A 21,758-nucleotide genomic window follows, 5' to 3' on the forward strand; every position below is an offset into this window, starting at 1 on the left:
CCTCTTCCCCTCCTCCTCCTTTGCTGACACCTGGCTGGGAGGGGCCCTGGAGAGGGTGGTGGCCTAATGGGTGAGTAAGGGAGCTCTTACTCACTCTGGGAGTCCCTAAGGAGGAGGGTTCTGGGCAATCCTGGGGCATTTTCACTTCCCATATGACTCTGGGACTCCAGGTCCCTTCCCACATTCTCCTTGGGCCTCACTGTGGAACAGGAGCTCTAAAGGCACTAGAAAGTGGGCTTCTCATCACTGATTGGCTTATGCTGAAGTGTGGGGTCAGGGGGGAGGAACCCAGGACCCAGAGGCAGGAAGGCAGGGTCCTAATTGTGCTGTTGCCACAGGCTAGCTGCACAACCATGGACCCACACCACCTGTTCTCCTTTCTTCTCTCTGAAGAATCACAGTGAGGATCAAGATCTGCAGATCCCTCTTTGCCTTTTCAGAGGCACTGCTTGTGAGAACGTGACAAACGTGGATGTGGATGTGGACACAGAGGATCTGGGCCCACAGAATGATGTATAACCACCCCTGGGTAGGGTACTGCTGACCCTTCCCCCAGCTCAGCACCCTGGGCACACTGAAGAAGCACCCTGTGTTTCTTAGTTTACCCATTATGTTTTCTTTTATTCACCTCTCTGTCAGTCTCCACTGTCCTATCTCTGCCCCCACCACCCAGGGCCAAAGATTCTTTCCCTGGGTCCTGAGCCCTCCCTCCCTCCAACTGTGGGCAGGGCCCCCATCTGGAAAAGGCAGATCCTTAGCCCCAGAGGGGTGTTCTGCCCCCCCCCCCCCCACACACACACACAGCCCCCCTCCGCCCCCGTACGCCGTCTGGAGGCGCCTCCCAGTCAGAAATGCCATCTCTTCTGCCTCCCCAAGCCCTGTCCCAACCTCTCCGGTGTGGACTGGAGCCTACGTGCACGATTCTCTGGAACTTCTGGAGAGAGGAAGTGTGATGATCCCCACCCACCGCAGGACTGAGGTCAAGGGAGTTCTCAGTAAAGAGAGACTCTCCCTGAGGGTTCTGAGGAAGCATGAGCAGGAGGAAGAGGTTGGACACGGGGGGACGTGGGGAGCAAGCGGGAACGCCGAGTGAGGGGGTTCCAGCCAGCTCCCCTACGCCCGCAGCCACAGACATCCCGACTGCGCTGAGTTCTGTTCAGCCTTGGTCGGCAAGTTTGGCGGCCTCCAGTTCCAGCCTGCGGCACAGCTCCACGCGGCCCCGGGTGGTGGCTTCAGCTGAGGTCCGAGCGTCCAGGGCGCGCAGCAGGCGCGGCAGGTCGTGCAGCAGGCGGTAGCGGGGCAGGGCGCGCAGGGGCGGGGGAATGTCGCCCTTGGCGCAGAGACGACTAAAGTAAACCAGCAACAGCAGCGGGCGCGGGGTGGCGCGGAGCAGGGCGCGCAGGGGCACAGCGCGAGGATCCGGGCCGCCGGTGGGGCTGGGGCCGGCGCTGCTCCACAGAAGAACCACGGCGCCCCGCTCCCGCGCCACACGCGCCCGCGCCGCCCAGAGCCACGGCAGGGGGCCCACGCGCGCCACCCGTGTGCCCTCCCAAAGGTCCACGATCACGTCGCGCCCGCCGCCCAGCGCGGCCCGCAGCAGTTCAGCAAGTGCTCCCACCAGGCGCCGCTGCGCCTCAGACTCTGCCACGTGCAGCAGCAGCACCGGCCGCGCTCGGCCCGGGCCTGGGGGCGGGAGCAACAGATGAGCAGGGTTGGGGGCTAAAGGAAAACCCAGCCCTCCCCTCCCAGGTCTCGGGGCCACCTGATAGGGTTGAACGTCACCCCGCGCCCCCCCCCCCCCACATTCCCCGTTCCTCATCTGCGCCAGGGTTGGGTACCCAAGGCAGCTTTAGTCTATAGGGCACCTTTGGGCTAATTTAGATAAAGGTGCCCCGGAAGAGGCGAGGGCGACAGGTGCAGCGCTGGCTGCATTTTCACCCCACTTGCCTCTTGCCTAGAGACGCCGCGGAGGCGTCTCTAGGGACCTTTGTCCTGCTTTAACCATCTCTGCCCACTAGGGGGCCTAAGGCTAACAGCCTTGGTAACACAGGGCTGGTGCCCACGGCAGGGAAGAGGCTCTTTGGGAAGGCATCCTGGGCAGGGGAGGAATGGGAGGGCAACTGGCCTAGGAGCCAAAAAAGTCCTCAGGTTACCTCCCAGTGAGCTTACCTGACAGAGGGCGCCGGCACGTGAGAACCAAAACAACTCCCAGTAGGGTGGTGAAGGCCAGCAGCGCCAGGATCAGGAGCCCCAGGCGTCTGTGAGAGGCTGAGTCAAGCAGCGTGAGGCGAAGCCCAGCTCCTCAGCGCCCAGCCTCCCTCTCACTCCCCAGGCCCTCCCAGGAACTCACCATCTGGACACAAGAGGCGCTTCCAGGCAAACTGGACATCTGACCTCCACACCTGAGGGCACAGAGCCCCCCACCCTTATGAGCCGGGGTAAACCCTCCTCCCCGGGGAAGCCGAATGAGGTGGGAGGATGGAGAAGGGGACCCTGGAGAGGGCATTCCTCTAGCACAGGGTTTGCGTCTGGGCCAGCTTTGGCAAACTCAGAAAGTAAACCCAAAGTGGACCAGGGTATCCACGAGGAGCTGGAGGGGCACAAGTCCTGACTGAAGCAATCAGACACCACTGAGCTCCCATCCCAATCACCACGTCTGACTGTGGACACAAAGCACCAGGTTTTTTGAGTTTTCAAGAAATGCCGAAAGTCAACTTTTTAAAATATGACTTCTCCCACCAATTAAATGGTGGCAACTACTTCCAATTTTGAACACTGTGCTGGCCAAATCAAACATTTTTACCAACTGGATTTGCCCCATGTGCCACCTGTGGTGTAGGTGCCAGTGGTGTGTATGCAGAGTGAGGGCAGAATTCCTTACCAGGACACAGCCTCCAGGCCTCAGGAAGGGAATGATGAGGTCTAGGGTCACTGGGGTTGAGCCCTGAGTCTGTGGGAACAAAGAGCAGAATGACTGTCCCCATAGAGGCAAATCTGGCTCTGTACAGCCCTGAGCCTTTGCCCATGTGGTGTTTTTCCCTTCTCCATGCCACCCCCACCCCAAATCCTACCAGGCTTAGGACCGAGTGTCACCCCAACAAGAAGCCTTCCCAGGCTTCATTCCCAGATCCTGCTGATCATTCCCAGATCTGAACTGTGGCACAGATACACGTTAATCAGGCACTCATCAACATACTCTGGGTACTGACTCTGTACCAAGCCCTGAGGAAACAAGGTGAGCACAGATATTGGTTCTGTCCTCTAGAAGCTCACAAACCAGGAGGTTCATCTCTGCCCTGCAAAAAATGGAGGGGCAGCTTGTCCATTGGAAAGAGTGTAAGTTGTAGAGTCAGGAGACCACAGCTAACAAAAGTCAGGCTAACTACTGCCTTTGTGGTCCCTAGCAGGGGGATCTTTGCATCAAGATAGACTACCTCCCTCCTTGAGCCTCAGTTTCTTCATCTGTGTATAATGGATAATAATCCTTATTTTACTGGGTTACTGAAAGGCTCACACGGGAACATACAGGTGGATGCCATTATAATACACAGTGTAGCATGTATTCATTTAGTAGCAGTGCTTATTTATTACATGATAGGCTCCTTACAGGCAGAGACTGTGTTACATACTTTTCTTATATCTCCAGGGCCTATTACAGAGTGGGAACAGAGCAGGCACTGAATAAACGCATGCTGAACTGACGGCCCTCCGTCTATGGGCAGGATGTGGCTTCACCCTGTGTTCTGGGCGTTGGTTAGGGTGGATCAATCTCCATTCTTTGGGAACACCCTCCACCCCCTGCCCCAGTCCTTCCTCAGCCCCCATTCTCCAACCAGCTGTGAGTGGGTATGATACAGTGGCTCTCAAACCATGGTTAAACTCAATGATGTTCCCAGCTCACAGCAGTAAAGGAGTCCCTGGATATAGCTCCCTATTTTAGGTCATCCCACATGAGTTCGTCTTAAATCTGTAGCATTTGCTACCATCTGTCTGCTTGGGAGCCCTCAAAGAATATGAAACAAATGAACAAGCTGCATATGAGTAAGAAAGAACTGAAGAGAGCGAGCATGCTTAGTCAGCTTGGTGCTGTGGTTTTGCGGATACATTTGGTGGTGGTTTTCATGTTAGATACACAGAAGAGAGTCCGCTAGTTAGCTGTTTTTAGTTCACATGATAGAGTTAAATCTGTCAGTGGTTCACAGTATTCTGCAAAGAGCACTTCAGCTTCCTGGGGCTCTGTCTCCCAGACACAGAGAACTCCTGCCAAATGCCTTGTGGAGGCAGGCAGGCATGTGTGGAGGATAGCTGGTTGAGGAGAGGGGATCAGTACACAATGTGGTGGCAGTTGGAGTGGGTCAGAGAGCAGCTGGGAGTGGGAGGGCCAGCCTCTTGCCTGTTTATCCCTGTTGGTTTAGAAAAGGAAAGGCCTAGAAACTGCTCCATCGAAGACTCCACTGACTGGCAGAGGAGGCAGCTGAATACAGGCTTATCAAGTCATTAAATCAGCAGATGCTGTAAGTCAGATACCTGCTTGCCTCTCCCTGATGTGCTCTAATCAATAGGTCCCCGGGAGCCAAACTCTGGCGAGGCCGTACCTGGCTGACGCTGTACACAGGGGGCACCATGCTGTCCTGCCCCGAGCCTGGGTGGCTCCAGGCAGCACTGAAGGTGACATGCGTCCTTGAAGAGAAGCGGAGGACCACCTGCTGGGCCTGTGTATCCATGCTCACATTCCAGGATGGGACTGCTGGGGAGGGGGGCAGGTAGGGGAGAGCGTCAGGTGAGAGATGATGTTTTGTGGGAGGTGATAGGAGCTGGGCTGCAGTTGACAGAGAAGCCTAGGGCAGGGATAGAGTTTGACTTGACCACAGTTGTGTGAGGGTGAAATGGTGGGAGAGGGGTCCCAGCCAGGGTCACTAATTGGCTCACCGAATGTCCGGTGGGGGCATTCAATGTGGCTGCTGTTTCCAAAAGAGAACTGAGAAATCCAAGAAGAGCAAGTCAGCAAGCTCCAGGCACCAGGCACACCCTCCCGGCCCCTGTTGCCCATGCTGGTACCTTGAAGCAGAGCTGGGGATGCAAGTCCACTTTCTCCACGACATACCACTGTGGGGGGAGAAGGGAGGTGAGAGCAGGGCCCCAGGCCCTAGCCCTGCTCGCCCAGGCCCTAGGAAGGCCTGACTCACCCCCTCTGACTCTCGAGCCGTGGCATTGGGGAGGTCTTCGCAGAGGGTGGGCCAGCCCCGCCTCTGGCACAGGGAGGCCTCCAGCTTCAGTGGGCAGCGGAGTGTCACGGCCATGACCATCTGATTATGCTGGCTGTGGTCAGTGAAGTTCATTGACTCCCAGAAGTCCGAGTCATCTGGGCAGGCAGCGGGGGCAGAGAGTGAGGCCCAGGAGGCCTGAGACTGATCCCGATCCCCAGGGCATCAGGAGATGATATTTCTGAAGGAGCTTGGCACAGCCATGGTCTGCCTAAGTGATAAAGGAGCATGCCGCTTCCAGCCCCTCCGGTTACCTTTTATATTTAGCTATCTCCTCTCCTTCTTGTGCCTCCTTTCTGGCCAACTACTTGCTGCTCCCCAAACTCAAAATCTTCATATCTTTTCTTACATTCCTCTCAGAATTAGGAATGCTTTATTCTCCCTTCTCTTCTTTCTAAATCCCGCCCTTTTTCTGAGCCCAACTCAGGTGTCACCTCCTTTAGGAGACCTTTTCTATTCAACCACCATGGGCTTCTCCCTCCCCTGAGACAACCATCATGGGCTTCTCTGTCCACACAGATCATGCCCTATAGCCTATTCCTTAGATGCAATCCTGCCCTGGACCATGGGCTGCTTGCTGCTACTCATCTGTCATGTTTGAGCATCCTGTCTCTGCAATTTGGGCTCAACGATATGCATAGATGTCACCAACCACTTTCACATAAAATATTGAATTCCAGTCTCATAAGGAGTTGGAAAGTAAGGCAGGACAAGTACTATTATTTCACAGATGAGGAAACTGAGGCTCAGAGAAGAATGAGTAGCAGAGCTGGGATGTGAGCCCAGGTCTTCTGATCCACCCTCTTAGGACACTGCCTCCTGAGATGGGTATTTCTGAACCTCCCACAGTGCCTAAGACAATGTTCAATGGTCCGATTTAGCAGACATGGTAGTCCATGACTTGCCTCTGCACTGATTCCAGAGAGAAAGTGCCGCAAGCTTTCTGCGGACTTCCTCCCATACCAGTGTAGAGGGTGTGCATGTGTGTGCATGTGTATGTATGTGTGTGTGCATGTGTGTGTATGTGTGCGTGCACAGAAGTCACATGAGCAACACTCACAGGCTTCAGGCTGGCCCTGGAAGGGACATTTTTTGCGCCTCACGGTGTCCTCTTGCAGGTAGGATGCCTGTGGGAGAAGGGAACAGGGATGGAGGTCAGAGGACTGGCTTTCCTGACATCACTCAGACTTGAAACTCATTCTGGCTTGCCTTTGCCTGGAATGCAAAGCCAGCTCAAGCTGCCTGAGCTGGCTGGGCACCAAGCGGGGGGAGCCGTGTGGGGTGAGGGCCAGGGTGGAGGTGCCTGGGGAGGAACTCCAGACTGTAGGAGCGGGATCAGTGAGGGAGGGGTTGAGTCCTCTTCTCTGGGAGAGGAGAACCTAGCTCCAGAAAGAGGCAAATCATGAGGTCCACGTTCCTCAACTTCTGCCTTCCCAGGTGTCCATGCTCAGCGATCCCCAAGCTGCCAAGCGCCCTGACAGGCCTCTCCCCCCAACATCCAGAGGCTGTACCCCTCGCAGGCGCTCCTCATTACATGTCTCTGCCTCTACCTTCCCTTTCATCTCCTTCCTGGTAACAAGGCCCCCAGACTTCTCTGTCTAGCCCAGAGGAGCCTTTTTTCCAAAATATATTTATTTATTTGGCTGTGCTGGGTCTTAGTTGCAGCGCGGGAGATCTTCAGTTGCAGCATGTGGGATCTAGTCCCCTGACAATGGATCAAACCCTGGCCCCCCCTGCATTGGGAGTGTAAAGTCTTAGCCACTGGACCACCAGGGAAGTCCCTTAAAAGAAGTCATAATGCTAGGCCCCCTCAGCCCTACAGGCAGAGGAGGGGGACTGCCATGTAGGGCTAGTGGGAATGGCACTTCTGGAGCCATATGCAACCTTGCAGTGGCCATGAGCCCTCACCCTAACGGCTCAGAACACCCAGTGAAGGCAGCTGTCTATTCTGTGCTGTGGGTAGGCTGAGGCTGGGTCTCAACAAAGGCAAGGTGGGTTTGGGTGGGGCTGAGGTTGGAATCACCCCCAGGAATATCCCATGATCAGCAGGACACCTCCACCCCTGACCCAGTGTGAGGCTCACTGTTAGGCTGGCACCAGTCTCCCCCAGCATCTCATTAACACCAGCCCTTTTAAAACTGGACTCAGTGGAGATACACTTGACCAACTGTGCTGTCTGGGTGGCCTAGGAGTGGAGCCAGGGACCACCCACACCTTTTCCTCTGCTTACCTCGATGCACAGACAGGGCAGAAGGAATTCATAAGGCAGGTCTACAGTGCGACCCCCAGGCACAATTTTCTGTGGACAATTCAGCAAAGGGAGAGATGAAGAGGGGCCTGAGAAAGAGCAGAGGCACCCTGGACAAGGGCAGGAAGAAGCTGGGAACTTACCCACCATACATCCTGCTTTTCCTCTTATCTGAGGCTTATTTCTTTCACTGACAAATTTCTTCTCAGAGGATCTCTGTCCTGTAGTCTGACCATCTACTCTAAGTGTCTCAATACATGGAATGTGGGGAGGGAGGAGTTGGGGAAAGGAATATACATTTATTGAGCCCCTATTGTATGCTGGGGAGGGTGCTAGGTGCTAGAAGCACCAACTGAGTGCATTAAATGCTAGCATCATGATGATGTCGGGAGGCATCTACATTTTAAATGTGGAGAGCTGAGGGACTTGGGTACAGCATCAGTCCCTGCAAATGGCTCCAACTGTATACAAGAGTATCCATGACAACTGGAGGTTGAGGTGGGATGTCAGGCCATAGGCTGGGCGAACAGGGGACATCTCATTCCCTGAGGAGCAGTGACAAAAAAGAGGGAGATCGAAGGGTTTCAAGACAGATGTGACCAATTTATTAATTTCTCAGGGAAAACAACTTTTTGGTGGAACTGAAAAGGCAACCTGAATCTCACTGAGGATCATCGCACTGAGGTTAAGTGCCATATTCCTTTCCTTGCTAGGCATTCATGGTTGTCCCAGGTCTCTACCCCCTCTTTCCTTCCTCTCCTGCCAGGAGACATGGCCCCCTGTAGTCTCTCTAGTTCAAAGAAATCTTCATGATAGGCACTTCAGACTTGTAAGAAGTCTTGGACAATTACCATTCCTCTCTGGGCCTCAGTTTCCTCATCTGTACAATGGGTAGGTCCTTTGGCTCCAGCCCTATGTGATTTGGCTCTATGGGCAGATGGCACTTCATACCTGGGCATTGAAGAGATGGCTCAGGTCCTCACACTCCAGTGCCCACTGGTGGCAAAGACGCACACTGACCTCTGGGCCTGGAGGAATGGTCACTTGAATAGCCTTTGTCTCAGGCAGCAAGTCAAAGGAGAACTCAGGTCCTGGGGAGAAGGGGGATTTGGTGGCCTTGTCTCTTGGCATTAGCACAGGCACCACTACTTGGCGCCACCATCTCCAGTCACACGACGTGCCTACCTCCAAGCTTTTGTGAGTTAGATCTGGAGAGACCTTCCCCTGCCTCTGGATCCACAGGCTGGGTTCTTTTGGAGCGCAGTCCCTTGTGGTAGGTATCCGGGGAGGGGCTGGAGTTGTGATGACCCTTCTCAGACAGGCAGCAGCTACTCAGCAACTTCCTCTGCAGGCAGACAGCAAGGTTGGCCTCAGGGCAGGAATCAGGAACTCTGGCTTCTATTCCTGTCTCTGGAGCCCGGGGCACGACAGGCAAGCTGCTCAACATTTAAGCTTTCGTGTCCCTAACTGTGTAATGGACAGAATAGTCTACGCCAGCCCCACACATTCCCCCTCTCTTGGGTGACTGGAGAACAGGAGGAGAGGCCAGACAGGGAAGGGCTGTGGGGCGTAGGGCAGGGCTGGCACTGGCGGGGGAGTACCTGAGCAGACGCTGGCATCCTGTGTCTCCTACAGAACCAGAACTTGTAAGACTTTTTGGATTTCTGCACTAGGAGGTGGAGCCAACCCCACTGAAGACCTGCACAGGAAACAACACATTTACTATCCAGCCCTTCACAGTCCCTCCCCTGTCTGGAGATGTGACCTGGTGTTGGATGGTCAATCATTTTACATCAGGGAGGGTAAATGATCCCAAACTTCTATAGTCCTGGAAGTTATGATACGATCAAAGAGAATTAATTTCTTAAGTAGAGAAAAATCTATGTGTATACAAAAATTCATAGTAGCATTCTTTATAACAGTGGAAAATTATAAACTGTCAATTCTTAAGCAGTGTGTGAGAATTTAATATGTCCCAGGCACTGAGGTAGGCAAGAAAAACGTAGAGTTGAATAAAATCTGTCTGTTCTTTCTTACAAGACAGATCTTGCCTTACAACCAGAACATAATAGTAGTAAATTCATAGAACTGAAACATTTTAATCCCCAAAATTGGTGCCAACTGAAAGGAGAAACACCTTCACAAAATGATACAACAGAACTCATCAGTCACAGCGTGCTATTTCAGGATGGCGGAAGTCTCTGCTGAGGTTGACAACAGGACCAACATCTCTTCTAGTATGATACGTTTTACTTGGCTCACCCCAAACTCCCCCAACTCCCGTCTCCACTAAGAATGGCCCAAAGGCCTGCTTCTCATACCCGAGGGGCCTGACCCCAGATGCAGGCACCAGCAGTGGGGACAGTGGCACCACCAGGCGCGCCAAGGCTTTGGGGGGAGGGGAGGGGCCGGCTGGGTGTGGTGAGGAATCTGGGCAGACCTTCCTGTGACAGAAGAAAAGGAAGTCAGATGGTGAGGTCCCAGGAGGTCCCTTCTGCCTTAGACAAGCTGGACTTGAGGCTGAGCACTGCCACTTACACCCTGGCCAAGTGACCCGAGGCAAGTTACAGACTCCTGTAAGCCTCAGCTTCCTCATTCATAAAGTGGGGCTGCTGTCAAGCTCAAGTAAGATAATACACGGGAAAATATCTTGTAAAGTAGAAGGTAGCGTAAAATAGGGAGGATCATTGTTGTATGACTGACTGGTGAGGGACTAGTCAAGGTGGAGGGCCTGGAGATTTACCTGGCTCTCATTTAATCCTCCCCACAGCTCAGGGACAACAGTTTTCATTGTACAATCATTTCTACTGTGCTGCTGTACCCCTCAGACCCATGCACTGCCCGAAGCCATGTGTGGAGTATGTGGCAATATTGCAATGCAAATCCAGGCTTGTCCTCACTCTAAACCCTGTGCTTTTCCCTTGATACTATGCCACTTCTTAAGTAGAGAACAAAAAATTAGAATGGAGGAAACAGGGAAGGGGAGCAGGGAAGGGAATGAGACTCACCAGTGAAACTGCCATCCTGAAAGCACAGGGCCCGCTAGGGAAAAGAAAGGACAGAAGGATAATTAGTAGAGGTTCTCACAGGGGTGTTCCCCCTGCAGCCTTGGCCTCACATGACCTAATTTTGAGACCCGTAAACCAATAGCCCATCCACTCTGGCTCTCTTCTTCCCAGCTCCACCCTGCCCAGGCCCTCGGTGCCCTGGGACTATGGCTATCCCTTCAAGATGGTGTAGAGGACACGCTGATGCTGCCATCAGAGCTTAGGAACCTGGGTGGTAGGAAAGGACAGGCAGGAGAGTGGGGGTTTTATGAGCCTGTGCGTGCCAGGTGTCCCCACCAGCAGTGGCAGGCGCACCTTACCATGCGTGAGGCCAGCAGACCGCAGGTTCTCCAGCGGGGAAGGAGGGGGCAGCCAATCCCAGCGGAGGCAGACAGGCCAGTGAGCAGCTGGAGGAGAGGCAGGAGCAGGGCTGCCAGTCTGGGGCTCCCCATGGGCTTCCGTGGGGTCACGGCGCCCAGTGCATGGCTGCACAGCCCGAAAGTGGGCGACGGGGCCTGGGCCAGCTTGCTGCGCAGCAGCTGGGAGTGCGGTGCCAGCAGGAGCCCTCGCCTCAGCCTGCCCCTGCCCCGCCCTGCCCCAGAGCTCCTCCTCGATCCCAACCAGCCAGCCAGGCCACATTCCTTCCCCAAGCACAGGGACTGGGGGACATCTGCCCCTCAGAAAACCCCGCTGCTCCCCTACCTAGAGGGCAAGGGGGCTCTTGCTCTGGCAAAGAAATAACAGGAAAGAGGCGGGTACAGGGCTAGGGGGATGGATGGCAGGTTGCATGTACTTAACCCCTCCTACTCCTGCAACACCCTGTAGATGGGACCCGCCCCTTTGCAGCTCCTGGACTTGGATCTCCCCTGGACAAACGCTTCATCCTCTCAGAGGGCTGACAGAGCTATCAAGCACTTCTGTGCACTGGGTGCCGGAGACGGAGGTGACTGAGCACTATTTAGAGTGGAACAAGAAAGCATTAAAGCAGGCACATAAAGCTCATGCATCCCCCAACGCACCCTGGCCCCTACCTGGCTGACTCAGGATTACAGAGTAGCTTTCTGACTACCCACTGGCCAGTTCTTCTAGCTCTTCTGCCAAAGGGCTTCCAGCTTCAAGGATCCACTAATCAGTACAGTCTGCTCAGGAGGCCCTAGAGTTCAGAGCCGAGTGCTGGAGCAGGGGGAGCGGGCCCCACGCACTGACCTGGTTTCCTGTGGTTTCCGATGCTGACGAGGCTCCGTTCTCTGTGGGGACCCTCCCCGGCATCCCACGGCTTCCTCCAGCTCATGGAGCATTTGAGCTGCTTCAGCACTCACCTTGGGGACACACACGGTGGAAAAAAAGTTGGGGGCACACCTACTGGGTGAAGTTACCTTGGGACTGTTGTTCGCCCTCTGTACCTTTCAGTAGTTTGACCATAGCTATCTTTAGGCCAATTCTATCAACAGTTTCTAAGTCTTCAGGTCCACTGAATGAAGACCCCATTGTACCCATTATCCTAAAAATACTAACTCTTGAGTTCCTTAGAAAGATCTTTTCTTATTCTTTATGGTTCTCCAGTGCCTAGAGTGGATGTCATGAAATAGGTGCTTGGTAGTTGAGTAAATGTAAACTATGATGTTTCACCTAAGCAGTTTACTTCACATTTCATAAGCACTTTCAGAGTTGATTTTCTTAACTACCTTACAAGACAGGTAAGTGAGAATTAAGGAGAGAAATAAGAAGCAGAAAGAATGATATGGTCAAGGTCTCTAAGCCCAACTCCAATTCCGCCAGCCTCTCACGGTTCCTTTCTGTTTTCTACCATCCTTATGGCCTCTCCTACCACTGCCTCATGCCCCTCTGCTCCTGAGAACATCTAAGGGCCTACCTGACCAAGTTCTTTTGGCCTTGGAGCCCATCACTGCAAACAAACTGGTAAGATGTGAAGGGAGAAAAGGGTGGTCTGGCCATACTAAGGCTTCTCTGATAGCTCTGTTGGTAAAGAATCCGCCTGCAATGCAGGACACCCCAGTTCAATTTCTGGGTTTGGAAGATCCCCTGGAGAAGGGATAGGCTACTCACTCCAGTATTCTTGGGCTTCCCTGGTGGCTTAGATAGATTACAGAGTCTTCCCCCTAATTTTTCACTTAGCCCACAATGGTTTAGATCTATACTGATAATGTGTTTCTAATGCTGGGGACACCACGTGAGAAAGTTGGTTCCATTCTCAAACACTTATCTCTTTTGACTCCTTTTATCTTCTGGGCTTTCCTGTTGGCTCAAACGGTAAAGAATCTGCCTGCAATGCAGGAGACCCAGGTTTGATCCCTGAGTCGGGAAGATTCCCTGGAGAAGGGAATGGCTACCCACTCCAGTATTCTTGCCTGAAGAATTCCATGCACAGAAGAAGCCTGGCAGGCTACAGTCCATGGGGTCACAGAGTTGGACACAACTGAGAGACTAATACTTTCACTTTCACCTTCTGATTCTCACAATGAAAACATTTAACAGTTGGTTAATTGTTCCCTGACTCTGGCTAAGGTACGGGAGGAGAAGTGGAAAAAAAATAACAGAGACACATACACATACATAAGAAAGAAAAGGAAGAAAAAGAGCATGTAAAAAAGGCAGAAGACAGAAGAAAAGGGGAAAGGAGGGACAAAAGGAGGTCTATATTTTTTTGTTTTGCTAGTTCATTTATTGTGGAGCCTTTCCCAAAAAGGAGTTTAAAGTAAAATGTACAGTGGGTGAATTCCAGCACACCCTTGGGAAGACCAACATTTTGCCGAACTCCTACCATCAGATTCTGGGCTGTGCACTTGGCCCACATTATCTCATACTACTGGTCTATAACCCTTGAGGTCAGTCTTACCAAACCATCTTACAGACTTGGGAACACTGGGAAGATTAAGTAACTTCAGTTTAGTTCAGTTGCTCAGTCGTGTCCGACTCTGCAACCCCATGAATCGCAGCACGCCAGGCCTCCCTGTCCATCACAAACTCCCGGAGTTTACTCAAACTCATGCCCATAAGTAACTTAACCAAACACAAAACGGAGACAGGAGACTCACCCCCATGTCTTTCTAGCTGTTTGTCAGAACACACTGCTTTAGGGAGATCTGTGGTTTCTGGGCCCCATAGTCCACAGAAGTACTAGACTGAACGATGTGATGAGTTGGTAGGGTTAACAATGTAGGAGAAGAAATCATAATAGGTGGAAAGAATGAAGGATATGAATATCTTATGGGAGTGAGTTATCAGTGATCAGAATTCTAGGGGAACAGGGATTGTCTGGCAAGTGTCAACAAGGGAGGAGCAGGAATACTTCTGTGGTTGGAAAAGGAGGTGGCCAATCGGAGTAATGGCCACAGTGGTGTGTGGTAGGCCTGCAGCACTAGGGCCTATCCTTTTGGAAAGTGGCCAAGGCCTGTCTCACTTGTGGTTTGTGTCTGAATGAGCTGATCCAGACTTCATGCTCCAATAACCTTTACTTGGGGACCAAGCCAGGCACTCAGGAGGTCATGGCAGGCCTTGACGCATGCTCAGGTACAGAATACACTGTGGGGGCCTTGGACAGCTGTTTTTCCTGACAAAGCCTTATCCACGTGTGGACTCTGGTCAGACAACTGTAGCTGGGTCTCTAGGCTTTTCCTGTAATGGCAGATTCCTGAGATTTGTTGAGGCAACTGTGCCTACAATCAGAGTACCCAGGGCAAGAAGGTCCAATAAATTAGACCAACAAAAACCAAGAGTACACAAGTGTCCTTCTTACTCCTGCTCTTCCAGAAGGAATCAAACTCCAGAATATGGAGGCAAGAAATTATGCTGAAGAGAAGGGGCTGGGACTCCCACTGTGAGAAAGAAGCACCAACACTGCTCACCACTGGAAGGGATTTTGATATTTATTAAGCTAAGCACATACTATGGCATACATGGAGTTTCCCCAATGACTCAGCAGTGAAGAATCCTCCTGTGATGCAGGAGATACAAGAGGCATAAGTTTGATCCCTGAGTCAGGATCCCTGAGTCAGGATAATCCCCTGGAGGGGGACAGGGCAACCTACTCCAGTACTGTTGCCTGGAGAACCCCATGGACAGAAGGAGCCTGGCAGGCTACAGTCCGTGGGGTCACAGAGTCAGACAAGACTCAGTGACTAAGCACAAGCACGAATACACTTATATACATTATTGAACCCACACAACAACCATGTGTGGTAGATACTATGATCCCCCATACATTAGATCCAACACCGAGGCTCAAATCAAGGCAAAAGGAAGCAAAACGTCTAGCTAGATTTGAGTCAGTGTAGTATCAGAAACTGCTTCTCCACTACACCACACTGCCTTTCCCACAGACTAGATGCTCACTAAGGGTTCTTCCAATGCCTACATCCTTTAGCTCCATAAAATCAGGGATTCCTCACATTTATATAGTGTTACAGAGAGTTCTTTAAGCACTTTTACAAGACTTTATTTGATCTTCACAACATTCTTGTGAATTAGGCAGGGCTGATCTTGGTATGTGAACCTGCCTTTTGATCCAATACAGTCCTCTTCCCACTAAATCAAGATCCTTTTCAAAGGGAATCTTGTTTACTTCAGGCAATACTACAACCATGAGGCAAGGGGGAAAAAGTGATTGGAGAGGCCAGAAAAGTTAAAATCCCAACAACCCAACAAACAGAAAACCCAGTGTACATAACTCCATTATCCACTCATTTACATCTACACCTCTCTGCTCTCCAAATCCTACCCATGCATCAGTCTAGTTCTTTGCTATGACTTTAGTCTACAGTAGGACAAATTAACTCACTCAATAAATTCAGAAAGCACACTATACATTAGCTACTCAGCAAGGGGTGAGAAAAAAATATTAGTTCTGTCAATAGAAAAGATAAAGTGACATGTGAATTCAAAGAAAGAACCCTTACTCCTTGAACTGAAGTAACCAGAAGGCTCCAGAATTACCATATAAACTAGGTCTCGAAAGAGAAGTAAGTAGTAAAGAAGTAAAGGAAAATTTTTTTTGAAAGGAAAATTTTTAAGGAAATTTGGAAATCATGGAACTGATATGGGGATTCATAAGAGGTTCTCCTGACTGAGACAGACAGTGTGTAAGGGTATCAGGAGATAAAGCACTGGGACCACACTCTGGATAGGTCTGAAAGGGATTAAGGAATTCTGGCTGTTCAGAAAACAAGGACACATAGTAAGGGACTTGATGATTCACAGCTGTGCTCTTGGTATACTCATCTGCACACAGGGAGGCAGAAAGACAAATGGATATGAGGTAGAAGGCAAAGAGTTAAATTCAGGACACACTGAGTTTGAAAAGATAATCAGGACATCTAAAACTTAGGTACACAGAAGTACTGCCAGTACCTAATAGAGATTGAGTACATATAATGTTTATAGAACAGAGCGACTCTGGAAGGCAGAGATCTGCAGTTAGAATCTGGGCGTCATCCAGACATGATAAAGTCAAGTGGGTAAGAGCAAAGGGACACTCATCCTTCAAGCAATAAACATTTATTATGTGTCAGACGTCAGGGGGTTTAGTTCACAGATCTCTTTCCCACATCCATTTTACACTTACCTGCTCCACACCATTACATACTGTGTTCACTGGATGTTTCACAAGGATGTTATGTTTCATGGAGATTGCAAATTCCCTATATGTAGGATACTTTAAAATTCATTTGGATACCATAAAACAGTATTACACATGTAACTGACATGGTTAAAACTGAATGATAAACATGAATACCAGTCAAAAGACAAGCCCATAACCCAAGCTGCATAAATGAGCATGGACCATTTTATAGGTGGAGGTTAGCCTTACGGCCCCTGGTAGCTCCTGCCCATCGGCTGCAAGGTTTCAACTATGACTTAGGTTCCCTGTGCCCAGTTCACTTCCCTAGGGCCACTGCCAGGTTTCTCAGGGAGCCTCTACCTACCTCCAAGTGTCTAAGGCCATCAAACAACACACTTTTACATTCTATCAAACCCCCAACACAAGGAACAGGGGGGGACTAGGCAGTTGTAACTTTATTGAGGTTCTTTTAATTAAAAGGTTTCACAGTAGAGACCAAAGCCTGCAGGGGAAGCAGCCTTCCAGATGTTTCCTGCTCCATGACCCACTGATTGAAGGACAATTTGACTGATTTCCTATCTCCTTCAGTTTTGATGGGAAGGGGTGATGGATGGAAGTGGAGAGAATGACCAAGAAGACGTCAGGATGAAAAACTCAGAAGGACCTCAACTTCAACCAGCTGAAGTTTGTTTCACAGCTGTTGATCATCCAGTTCCACCAACCAGGAATAAATTAAACGATTCCACCACCAGCTGACGGCAACAGAAGGGGCTCTGCAGAACTCAGGTTTAGTTTGCACTAGTTGCCAACATCACAGCTACCAAAGGAGATTTTAGAGCAGCTCCTTTACCCTCTCAGTTCACTGGGTGGGAGGCCCAGGCTTCACCTCACATAGCAGTCCATCAAGCAGGCTTCATTTACGCTTCTTCTCCTGTGTGCTCGTGAACCAAGAGTCTAGGAGCTTCTTGCTGTAGTATAGCTGCCAGGCGTGCACTTGGACCGCCAGCACCAACACCAGATACATGACGGAGACGGCGGAAAAACCAAAGAGGAAGCGGTAGGCCTTGCCATGGCGGTAGAGCTGTTGTGCAGCAGGGAACATCTCCATGCTGCCATAAATGAGGGGAGCAATGGAGAAGAGCCCCATACTGATCATGGAGAGCACCAGGTAGCTAATGTTGTTGCGGGGGAAGGAGAGGAGGCCCAGGAGGGAGGGTACAATGCTTAGCAAATAGGGGTATTCCCACTGATAGGGCATGGCCACCTGATCATGAGACAAGAGCCTCAGGTGTCCCACACTCATCTTGGCAACCAGCAGCAGCCATATGACCAGATGCACGTAGATCAGCTTCTTGATTTCATACTTGAGGGTCACACTGTGGGGCAGAGCAGAGGGAGAAGTATCTTTCATTCAGAGTTTTCTGACATCAGCTGTATGTCAAGCAATTGTACTGGACACAGGGATACAGATATAAATAAGGTATAGTTCCTGCCTGGAGGCTGGGAACAAGGTAGAGGAAGAAAAAGGTAATTATAAACGAACTAGAAAAACTCTTGTAAATCTATGTTGCAAAATATATGGGATCACAGGAAGGAGTAATCAATTCTGACTGAAATGAGTTGACTGAGAAGGCTATCTAGACAAGGGTGATGTCTGAGCTAGGCTCTGAGAGGTAGGTGGAGATAGACATTCTGAGCAGAGGTAATAGCATGTAGGCAAAACAACACAAACATTTGTGTTCCAGGAGAGCAAATGGCTGGGTGTGGAAGGACTACACTGTGGCAGGGAGGGGAGTAGCGGGATATGAAGTTGCAAAGACTGACTCAGTCATTTGAAAGACAGAAGAGTAACTCAGGGCTGTGTTCAGAAAGAAAACTCTGGGGAATTTCCTGGCAATCCAGTGGTTAGAACTCTGTGCTTTCAGTGCCAAGGACCAGGTTCAACCCCTGGTCACAGAACTAAGATCCTGCAATCTGCACTGTGCAGCCATTAAAAAAAGAGAACTCTGATGGTAGCATAGAGTATAGCCTATGGAATGAGGTATTGGCAGCAAAGAAACCAACTCAGGCTGTCCATACTTCTTCAGGTAAACATTTTTCTTCTAAAATAAGCAAATTTTCCCTTATTCTTTGAATTTTCTTAGGTCCTAAATATATCCCTTTCACATCTCCAGAGGGCAGAGTTTCTGCTCTAGACAGGCATGAAAATGCTAGCTTGGGTTGAGGTTCCCTTGAACAGGGTCTAAGCATAAGAATAAAGTGAGGTTCCAAAGAGCTTGTCATTCTTTAAAACTCTGGAAAAAAATATGTGGAAAAGAGTCTGAGAAACTTCAATGGATTTAAGGAATAGAAAACCTCTAAATTAAAAAATATAGATATAGATATAGATATTTAATAGAAAGTGAAGAAAGGTGTGTGTGTGTCGGGGGCGGGGCGGAGGGGAATTAGTCATCTGTAGACTTCAAGCTCCATGAAGGCAGGGATCAGATTTGTTGTTTGTCAATAAATTTTTACTGAAGGTATAACATGAATACAAAGACCAGGGTTGCTTTCACTATTATATTCTCAGTGCCTAACACAATGCATGATGGGTAGAAGGTAAATAAATATTTGTTGAACAAATAAATGAAAGCAGAACTATCCCTTACATGACGGGGGTAGGGGGGTGGGGAGGGGTGTTCCATAAAATTCATTTGAGGCAGACAAAGTCTCGGCTTTAGGGTCCACACCCCAAAACGACCCAAAATTTAACAGCTACCGCATACTGGGCAGACTTCTGTGCTAGATTTTATGCCACATTCTCACGAGATTCAGTAATTCTTCCTCAAGACCAAAAAAGTAGATTAAAGTGAGGCTCAATTAAGAATTAGGTTCCCGAGGTCGGAGAGCCGGGCCAACATAACCGCGACCCAGGGCCCGGACTCCCTCAAAGTACAAGGGGGATCAAAGGGTGGAACTCACAGCAGTGACGGGGCTTCCCGGGATTGGGGGCGGGTCCTGGACCATGCCAGGAGGAGGGGACTTGGGAGGTGCCCGAGGGCGGGCTGGGGAGCAAAACCCTGAGACCAGGCCGGCATTGCGTTTCTGGCCCTGCGAGCTCCTCGCCTCACTTCATACCTCATCTGGTAGTGCATGGCTACGCGCTCCCGATGCTGAAAGTCGCTGCCGTCAGTGCCGGCCGCTCGCGGGCCTGCCCGAGACGCCATCTTCCCCGCCCAGACTCCTGGAGCCCCTCAAGCCGACGAACTGCCGTGACTACTGCTCCCAACTGCCTGCCGACCCTGTTCGTATAGCTTCAGCTCAGCCAACCCAACAGTCTAGCGCCTCTTTGAAGACAACTTCCGGCCTCTCTGTCTCTGGAGGACCAACTCTGTGGTCACGTCCCTGCGCACGCGTACGCGAGTATTTCCCGTCTCCGCTCCGCCCTGGCCGTCTCTCGCCAGCCTTTGGAGAGCTCAGAAAATTAACTCCTAGCGTTTGCGGGTTGTGCCAAGGGCTGGAGATGATTCTCCAGTCTCTCGAGCACGTTCACTTCCTTAAACTCGAATTCAAGTTTCATACGTCTCTGTCCCCACTTCTCAGATGGGGAAACTGATGCCTGGAAGGGATCTGTGACTCTCAAGAGCATGCATCTTCCACATTGTTTCAAAGTATCTCCCCACAGATTAATCTCTGCAAGAAGAAATGGTAATTTTACAGTGGAGAAACCTGGCAGGCACCCCATTAACTAAATACTTGCCCACGAGTGAGACAGACTCCTTATGCCTCCTGATACAACTGAGGACCAGCATCACTAATGTGATGATAGTCAAAGTCGCTCAGTCGAGTCCGACTCTTTGCCATTCCATGGACTAAATACCATGGACTATAGAGTCCATGGAATTCTCCAGGCCAGAATACTGCAGTGGGTAGCCTTTCTCTTCTCCAGAGGATCTTCCCAACCCAGGGATCAAACCCAGGTCTCCTGCATCGCGGGCGGATTCTTTACCAGCTGAGCCACAAGGGAAGCCCAAGAATACTGCAGTGTACCCTATCCCTTCTCCAGCGGATCTTCCCTACTCAGGAATCGAACAGGGGTCTCCTGCATTGCAGGCGGATTCTTTATCAACTGAGCCATCAGGGAAGCTGATACCTTATTTGATATTTCTGCCCAAAATACTTGGCCAGAATCTAATCATGAAGAGACAGACAGACAAACTCAAATTGAGGGACATTCTACAAAGTAACTGGACTATACTTTTTAAAACTGTCAAGGCCATGAAAGAAATTAGGTAGAGGCAGAAAGCAAAGCAGTGGTAGCCAAGGACTGGGAGGAGAAGGAATGGGGACGTGCTTCATGGGTACAGACATGAGAAAGAAGATGAAAAAAGTTCTGGAGGTGAATGTGCTGATGGTTGCACAACTGTGTGAATAAACTTCATGCCACTGAACTATACACTTAAAAACTGTCAATTTTATGTTATGTACATTTTACCACAAGAAAAAATACATAAAATAAGAATTTCAAAATTACATTTACTGAAAAAAACTGAAGCATCTTTTCATATGTTGAGTCATTGGCATTTCATGTCCCTGAACTGTGTTCATATTCTTTGTCCATTTTTTCTACTGCATTGTTGGTCTTGTTGATTTATATAGATAGCAGAGATAGAGAATCTCTTATTTAATATTAGTTGCCATATATTTTTCCTATGCATTGTATGTCTTTTGACTTTACTCAGGGTATTACAAGTTTAAGATGCAGAATAGTTTTCTAATATGGTTGAATATATAATCTTTTCTCTCTTTTTTTGCTTCTCAATTTTTTTTTTCATTTATTTTTATTAGTTGGAGGCTAATTACTTTACAATATTGTAGTGGTTTTTGTCATACATTGACATGAATCAGCCATGGATTTACATGTATTCCCCGTCCCGATCCCCTCTCCCACCTCCCTCTGCTTCTCAATTTTGATTCAGAACTAGAGTCCTCCACTCCAAGATGTTCAAATAATTTTATGCATTTCAGCATTTGAGAACCATGCTCAGAAATCTGCCTCCACAACTAGAGGTGAGCTCTGAAGAGATAGATATGAACCAAGTTATCAGCCCAGGTGTTTGGCAAAGGGTAAAACTCAAGAAATACTCGCTGAGTACATAAATTCCAAATGATCCAAAATCATCCTCTTCTAAGGACCATGAAGAATCCCCAGGGTCACTCAGCAATTCTTCACCACCCCCACCCCCACCCCTCTGGCTTTAGCTTGTGCTTATCTTGGTCTTTTCTGTGTGTGATTTCCATGATGTTCGTCAGACTGCTTCTGAGTCATCCACTGGCTTATCGTGAGACACTAAACACATGCTGGATGTTCAATAAATATTTGAAGCATGAATGTTCTAGGGAGGGGCCCTAACAGTTTCCCCAGAACTTCTTCCCTGAAGTATCAGTACGTTTCTTCTGCTCTTAGTCTGCCTTAAAGTTTAGTGATTTGTGTTCCTGTCCTCTCACCCTGCCCATTCCCTTCTCAAATCCTTTGCACTGATGTTTCCTTTGCCTTGAATGCACCGCCCCCCGACCCCGCCCCCGACCCCAGCACTTCAAAAGACTGGCTTCCAGTCCCAGGTGGAACACAATAGACTGAA

The 21,758-nt window shown here is 50.1% G+C and overlaps 2 protein-coding genes across 4 annotated transcripts; both read right to left on the reverse strand.

The window, feature by feature from the left end:
• Positions 1-821: 821 nt before the first annotated feature.
• On the reverse strand, positions 822-11,856 carry IL17RE (interleukin 17 receptor E). 3 transcript variants are annotated; one of them, XM_061129149.1, is made up of 17 exons: positions 11,766-11,856; positions 10,880-10,966; positions 10,521-10,554; positions 9,834-9,956; positions 9,114-9,211; positions 8,698-8,857; positions 8,464-8,603; positions 7,495-7,563; positions 6,325-6,391; positions 5,187-5,362; positions 5,059-5,106; positions 4,930-4,978; positions 4,596-4,747; positions 2,882-2,950; positions 2,351-2,402; positions 2,170-2,268; positions 822-1,683 (listed from the first exon to the last, which is right to left on the reverse strand). In XM_061129149.1, the coding sequence occupies exons 1-17, from the start codon at positions 11,826-11,828 to the stop codon at positions 1,157-1,159; spliced, it is 2,013 nt and encodes a 670-aa protein (XP_060985132.1). In that variant the 5' UTR covers positions 11,829-11,856; the 3' UTR covers positions 822-1,156. The 3 variants fall into 3 exon arrangements, with proteins under 3 accessions (XP_060985132.1, XP_060985131.1, XP_060985130.1); XM_061129148.1 differs by having other exon boundaries at positions 10,875-10,966; XM_061129147.1 differs by lacking the exon at positions 11,766-11,856 and adding an exon at positions 11,591-11,702 and having other exon boundaries at positions 10,875-11,513.
• A 4,718-nt stretch (positions 11,857-16,574) lies between these two features.
• On the reverse strand, positions 16,575-20,451 carry JAGN1 (jagunal homolog 1). Its single transcript, XM_061127972.1, has 2 exons — positions 19,255-20,451; positions 16,575-17,513 (listed from the first exon to the last, which is right to left on the reverse strand). Exons 1-2 carry the CDS (start codon positions 19,341-19,343, stop codon positions 17,051-17,053), a joined length of 552 nt encoding a protein of 183 aa, XP_060983955.1. The 5' UTR covers positions 19,344-20,451; the 3' UTR covers positions 16,575-17,050.
• Between the last annotated feature and the right edge of the window lie 1,307 nt (positions 20,452-21,758).

This window comes from Dama dama, chromosome 24 (genome assembly GCF_033118175.1).
Source record: "Dama dama isolate Ldn47 chromosome 24, ASM3311817v1, whole genome shotgun sequence".
NCBI lineage: Eukaryota > Metazoa > Chordata > Mammalia > Artiodactyla > Cervidae > Dama > Dama dama.